This window comes from Tasmannia lanceolata, unplaced genomic scaffold, assembly GCF_043159265.1.
Source record: "Tasmannia lanceolata isolate RefF3 unplaced genomic scaffold, GAP_Taslan_0.1 ptg000024l, whole genome shotgun sequence".
Classification (NCBI taxonomy): Eukaryota; Viridiplantae; Streptophyta; class Magnoliopsida; order Canellales; family Winteraceae; genus Tasmannia; species Tasmannia lanceolata.
In genome coordinates, this window is record NW_027518701.1 from 3,156,474 (window position 1) to 3,163,439 (window position 6,966).

Sequence of the window (6,966 nt, forward strand, 5' to 3'; positions counted from 1 at the left end):
CTTGACATTGATGCTTATTGATATTTACTTTTCAGCCATTATGAAATTGTACTAAGTTCTTCTTGTAGAACTAAATACTTTTAGTAATTTACACAAATGATTGGATTCATTTTTAATGAAATTCATATTTGGTAATTTATAGGAATTGGCGAAAATGGAGGAGCTTGCCTCGATTTGGATTTTGATGATGATGACTTACTTGATGAGTGAATCCTTATAGAGCCATGAGGGAACTATTATTTTCTTTTCAGCTGATTAAATAGTTCACTTACAAGTGAAACTGTTTTTGTTTGAATTTAGATTATTTCTAAAACTCTTGGTTATTCTTAAAAGTATTCTTATTTTCAGTTAGATTACAAATCCTTTTTGATATGGTGATATGGATGATTCAATATTTTGTTTGGACATTACATTATCTATCTATTGGATTGTGCTATATGTAGAACATAGGAGGAGATTGTTGGGTATATAGTATAACTCATGTATGTTCTAATATAAGCCCAATAAGATAATGGACTGGTGTAGTGGGCCTACATGGGCTAGAGTCCATTAACCAGTCATTAACCCTAGTGTATCTCTGTATATAGGGGCTGGAGGCAATAAACTTGGTATTCCAAACTAGATACCTTAGGTGTAATGCTTTAAGCAACCTCTTGCTTAACCCTAAACCTCTAACAAAGGTCATATAAATCATTTACATACTAATAGTGCTCGTTTCTTGCATGAGCAATAAGATAGCAGAGATTAATTATGTTTTGATAAGTGCACGAACTCACGTTACCTTAAATTTTTTATTTGCTTCGAGAGCTTATGGGAAGTTAAAATAACCTCTGGCAGCTCATTAAATAATAAAAGACAAGATGATTTAGTGTCAAGTACCAATATATATATATATATATATATATATATATATATATATATATATATATATATATAGGGAAATGTTATCTGCACGACTGTATTTTGATGAGGGCACTCCACACTTTATGCAAAGTATGGTATGGCCCGCACCATAGGATGATCCAAACCGTCCATTAGATGGGCCACAGTCTAAATAGGTTGTGCCCCAAAAATAATTTCCAAAAGGTTGATCCTAACCATCCGATCTATAGAGGGTTAGGATCAACCCTCTAACATTCAGATCAGAGGGTTAGGATCAACTTATGGAAATGATTTTTGGGACACAAGCTATTTAGGCTGTGGCCCATCTCATGGACGGTTTGGATCATCCTATGATGCGGGCCATACCGTACTTTTAATAAAGTGAGGAGTGCCCTCATCAAAATACAGTAGTGCTGATAACATGTCCCTATATATATATATATATATATATATATATATATATATTCTTAAGACTCTTAATGAAGAGAATACCTAGTCAGCGTTTAATTAATTAACTAGACAACAAAGTTGAAAAATCCATTTATTTCCCTCATTATTTTGCTCAAAATCTGCCTATAAAAGTTTTGCTTTCTCTTTGATTGTAGCAACAAAAAACAGAGCTCTGAAGCAGCTGCCATGGCTTCTATTTCTGTCATCTTTTTTATACTCCTCTCTTCTCTCTTTTCACTCTCTTCCTTCTCAGAAGCCCAGAGCTCTCCCCCTCTGGTGAAGGGACTTTCATGGACTTTCTATAAATCTAGCTGCCCAAATTTGGAAAGCATTGTTAGGAAAGAGCTCCAAAAGGTCTTCAAGAAGGACATCGGCCTTGCTGCTGCCCTTCTTCGAATCCACTTCCACGACTGTTTCGTGCAGGTAAACCATCTGAGGCTTTCTCTAATGTGCGCCGGGGGGGGGGGGGGGTGTTTAGTTGTCTTTTTGCATAGGCCTAATCCCACTACGCATTACACAGGGAGTCTATTTAGGAGCTGAGACTTATGATTTGTAGACAATCCCACTGGTTATTTTCAGGGAACTGATCTCTCTCTCTCTCTCTCAAGCCATGTTTGGAAACCATTAATTTCTTTTCCATGGAATATTAGCTTACCCTATGGGGGGGGGGGGGGGGGGGCGGGGGGGCTGGGTTAAAGAGGGAGAGACCTTTGAGGACTGAGTGAGGAGAAGGCAAGAAAAGGCTGAAAAACAAGGGAAAAATTCCACTCAAAGTACTATTTATTTTTCCTTTTTTTCTTTTTGCCTTTCTCACCCGTTGCTTCTTCTCGGTTCTTCTCCCTCCTTACCCCTCTTACCACTTCCATAGAAAAATGTTTCATAGTTACCAAACAGGGCCTTAGTGTTTTCCGTTGAGATGTAAGATCTTGTTTGCAGAGTGGATAATAATACACAAATATGGGGGTGGAAATATCAGCTCCTAGTTCCAACTTTTCTCATTAGATTTTGCAATTTCCCATAAGCTTGAGATGGCTTGTTGGATCTCATCTAAGCTCCAAGAAGAAGAAAAAAGTTGTTGCAAGAATAAATACCCATATCAGGGAGCTTCTCATATCCCTGCTTTGATACAGTTGGCAATACTTTGTTTGTTTGGGACAACCCGTACCACACTTTTCTTCTTAACCTTTCCCAGCAAGGTGTTATAAGCAGGGATATGATATATTCACCACTTTTCTTACTTGGGGGCAGCCCCTCTAGGGTATTTATGACTAGGGGTGTAACTCGGGTTGGGTTGGGTTGGGTTGGATCGGGTTCAGGCCAACCCTAACCCAACCCGTGATAGCATTCCCTCAACCCTAACCCAACTCAACCTGAGCCTCGAATTGAGGATGGTCAACCCTAATCCAACCCTTGTAACCTGAAATTGGGTCGGATTGAGTCAAGTTGATTCAGATTCGCCTTGGGTCAAACAGAAAAGAGTTTTTATATGATGGCCGACCGGGTAATTTACAAGGCCTAGGTGGTTTGCCACCTAGCCCTTGCTATTTTGACGGTCGGGCTTCATATAAATTCTCAACAGAAAAATACAATAACTCAAGGAAAATCAAGATAAAATTAGAGGATGGAGGTCGGGTTCGGGAATCGGGACGTGTCGGGTTGCCAAGGCCTCAACCCTAACCCAACCCGAAATTAAATCGGGTTGGCTTTTTCCAACCCAACTCAACCAACAAAAATGCCAACCCAACCCGAGCCAAAATTGAGTTGAACCCGTCAGGTTCGAGTTAGGCCTGACCCAAGTTGCACTCCTATAAATACCCTGGAAGGGGCTGTCCCAGGGAAAAAAATAGGGACAAATATGTCATTTCCCTATAAATATCATATTTCCATTCCTCCTTGTGCTTGTCTTTTCAGATATCTTCAAGAAACAAGAGGGGTGGAAATATCAATTGACATATGTTAATTAATTTTTTTAAAATTTGTTTGGGGGTGGATCAATCAATGTAGGGGTGTGATGGTTCCGTTCTCCTAGACGGCTCGGCGAGTGGGCCGAGCGAGCAAGACGCGCCGCCGAACCTAACGCTGAGACCAGCCGCGTTTAAGGTGATCAACGACCTCCGAAGCCGAGTCGAGAAGGCATGTGGCCGAGTTGTCTCCTGCGCCGATGTCACGGCTCTTGCTGCACGTGACTCCGTTGTCCTCGTAAGATTCTCTCTGTTTCACTCCTCTGCTTTTTAACTTGCGATCTCAGCCGTCCGATGAGACCGATCAGATGCTTTCTTGTACTCGTGTTTCACGGCATCAGTGCACACTTTTCGGAGCACTGATTTTGAACCAAAATCTGCTATACGGAAATGGCAATGATATTTTCGCCCCACCGTAGGATAATGCGCTCCCTTGTAACTTGATTTTGCGGTCAGAGAGCGTTAAATTCTGCCCACAATTCACCCTGAAGAGGGGGCGATTATCCTACCGAGGGTCGAAAATATCATCTACCTACGGAAAATTGTGTGCAGGGAAGGGTTTTATTGGCCCTTTCACACAACAAAGTGGTGGTCCAAGAAAGATAAAGGGAGAAGATATGATTTCCCAAGTGTGCACTGTCTGATGCCTCTTGGTCGTAATTATTGGTTGGGTATTTGTTGAGAAAATGATACCTACACTCCCTCTTTTATATCTTTCTTATTGGAAAAGCTAAGGAAGCTGCGAAAACCAAATAAGATAAGTTGCAACTTACAAATGGAGTGGCATTATAAAAAGAAGTGGGCCTATTTAAACCATTTTATCTTCAGATGTTTACATTTTCAAGCGAATTTTCTTTTGCATGCTCCCTCATGCAAAAGACGTTCCTCAAAATGCCTTTTGTGATGGACCTATCAAATTCCTTATTTTAACGTTTAACCTAAGGGCAGGGACAAATCGACTCCCAAGTATCTTAAAAATCGACCCTCATGTGTCTTCCTCTCTCCTCTTTCTCCCTCTAACCCAGAGAAGAGAGAAAGACACATGGGGAGTCGATTTAAGATATATGGGAGTCGATTTATCACTCCCCTTAACATTACGGTGTTAATATAATTATTTAGTTTTAGAACTCTATTAGGGAAGTGATATAAGCGCAACTCTGTTTTGATATTTTCACTAACTAATCTTGTCTTTTAGTATTTAAAGAGCTGTTAAAAGGTTATTACATTTCCCAAAAAGCTCGAAAAGGCAATTAAAAAAGAAAAGATAAACTGGGTTTATGTGATTATTAAAACATGGTTGTGCTGATATCATTTTCGATTTAATTCATCTCTGGTGGCTGCTCTCACATTCAACAACCTGCCGGCGATGGTCCCTGGCAAATCTCTTAGTAATATTCCCGATGTAAGGCCAAAAATCAAGGTTATGCTGATATTTAAAGAGAAAGTTTTCCTAATTGCTCTAATTCATTTCATCTTTTATTACTTAACCAGTTAGAAAGTTTATTAGTCCCAAAAAAGACAAGCTAAGTTTGTGCAACTATCAAAACGTGGTATTGCTAATATCAAGTATTTTAAGCGAGTAATACGTACAATTGTCAAAAGTCAAAGCAGTGGTGTGTAGATTATCATTTTCATTGGATGGGTGTAATTTGAAGACACAAATGTCATTATCAAATTTGCAAACAGCATGAACATTTCTCCTTCTTCTTCCTAACTTCAACCTCATAACCTCCTATTTTGTAACCACAGTCCGGAGGTCCAGACTACCCGGTTCCCTTGGGCCGGCGTGACAGCCTAAACTTCGCTACAACAAACACAACGCTCGCTAACCTCCCCGGTCCCTTCAACGATGCCGACGCCCTCATAACTGCACTCTCTAAAAAGAACCTCGATGCCACCGATCTCGTCGCACTCTCCGGTGGCCACACCATCGGAATCGGCCACTGCTCCTCATTCACAGACCGTCTCTACCCAACCCAAGCTTCCAACATGGACAAAACCTACGCCAAAAAACTCATCGCCACATGCCCAGCCAGAGACACTGCCAACACCACCGTGTTAGATCTCCGAAGCCCCGATCTCTTTGATAATAAGTATTATGTAGACCTCATGAACCGTCAAGGTCTTTTTACGTCTGATCAAGATTTGTACACCAACAAGATTACGAGGCCGATCGTGACGAGTTTCGCTGTGAATCAGACTTTGTTCTTTGAGAAGTTTGCGTTTTCGATGGTGAAGATGGGTCAGTTGAGCGTGCTGACTGGTAAGCAAGGAGAAATTCGTGCGAATTGCTCTGCTCGTAACACGGGGAGCAGCGATTTCTTGTCTGCTGTTGTGGATGGTGAGGGTGAGCAGGCAGCGTTTTAGTGTGTTTCTGAGGGTCTTCTGTAGGATATGATACTACTTGGGGTCTTCTGTAGTTTTTGTTTGTTTTTGTTGTACGTAGAATAGTTTGATGACTACGCTACATGCCAAATAAAGGAGTGGGTATGTTGTTCAAAAGCGGGTTGAATTTTCCACACACTTACAATGTTGGAAGAAGAAAAGGGTAAGAAAGGGCCTGTTTTGATAGATTTGGATTTGGATTTGAATTTGGGTTTTTAAATTCAAATCTGACTTTTGGCAAGTATTTTTCTACGTTTGGATTTCAAATCTACATTAATTACAAATTATTCAAGTTAGTATAAACTTTTTGATATATACATTCATTTTGAGAGAGCTTATTTATAATCTAAATTGGGCCTAAAAATGATATAAATATGCCTAAGTCATGGAAAATGACAAAAATACCCACGTAAAAATGATCAAAATACACCGTATAGTGTGAAAATTACTAGAATACCATCGAGTCACGAAAATGGCTAAAATACCACCTGACGTATAAAATGATCAATATACCCAATCGAATAAAATGACCAAAACACCCTTAGATCATGGAAAATAATCGAAATACCAAAATGACTGACATACCTCAATGTTGGGTGAAAATGACTAAAGTACCCTTATGACATGAAAAATGATCAAAATACGACATTTAGTGTAAAAATGACTAGAATGCCTTGGAGTCATGAAAATTAACTGAAATACCCTTATATTGGGTAAAAATGATCAAAATACCACTGAGTCATGAAAAATAAATAAAATATCCCATGATATAAAAACGATCAAAATAACACATATCGTATAAAATAGCCAGAATACCCCTTCATCATGAAAAATGAAGAAAAATACCCCTATTCAAAAATGACTAAAATACCCCCATAACATAAAAATGGTCCAAATAGCACATATCGGGTAAAATGGATTAAAAGAAAATTTGACACAGGGGGGACAAACATAATATCACAGGGGTTAAGTATTTGTTGAAAATCACATAAGGGGGTCAAAACCCGGTTAACGAAAATTCGAATGACTAGAATGCCCCTCTGCAGAAACAGAGTGATTTGACTTAGAAAAATAAAAAACATTTAAGTTTTCCCTCTTCTCTCTTCCCTCTTCTCTCCTCTCGTCTCTGTTTTATTTTTTTTCGTCCTCTCCTCCGGCGATCTCTACGGCAATCTCTCCGGCGATCTCTCCGGCGATCTCGACGAAGGTGAAGCACGTATGAACGGTTACGGTTCAAAAAATGTGAGTTATTTCGTCTCTCTCCCTCTCCTAACTACCATGCCATGTT

The 6,966-nt window shown here is 39.7% G+C and overlaps 1 protein-coding gene across 1 annotated transcript; it reads left to right on the forward strand.

The window, feature by feature from the left end:
• Nucleotides 1-1,476: 1,476 nt before the first annotated feature.
• On the forward strand, nucleotides 1,477-5,864 carry LOC143857302 (peroxidase 12-like). Its single transcript, XM_077367725.1, has 3 exons — nucleotides 1,477-1,755; nucleotides 3,337-3,531; nucleotides 5,043-5,864. Exons 1-3 carry the CDS (start codon nucleotides 1,519-1,521, stop codon nucleotides 5,658-5,660), a joined length of 1,050 nt encoding a protein of 349 aa, XP_077223840.1. The 5' UTR covers nucleotides 1,477-1,518; the 3' UTR covers nucleotides 5,661-5,864.
• The last annotated feature ends 1,102 nt before the right edge of the window (nucleotides 5,865-6,966 follow it).

What these genes read in the sequence shown, in the direction of transcription:
- LOC143857302 (XM_077367725.1), top strand. Translation starts at nt 1,519, where the DNA reads ATGGCTTCTATTTCTGTCATCTTTTTTATACTCCTCTCTTCTCTCTTT. An exon ending in TCCACGACTGTTTCGTGCAG is followed by an intron (nt 1,756 to 3,336) that starts GTAAACCATCTG and finishes CAATCAATGTAG; the next exon opens with GGGTGTGATGGTTCCGTTCT. An exon ending in CACGTGACTCCGTTGTCCTC is followed by an intron (nt 3,532 to 5,042) that starts GTAAGATTCTCT and finishes TTGTAACCACAG; the next exon opens with TCCGGAGGTCCAGACTACCC.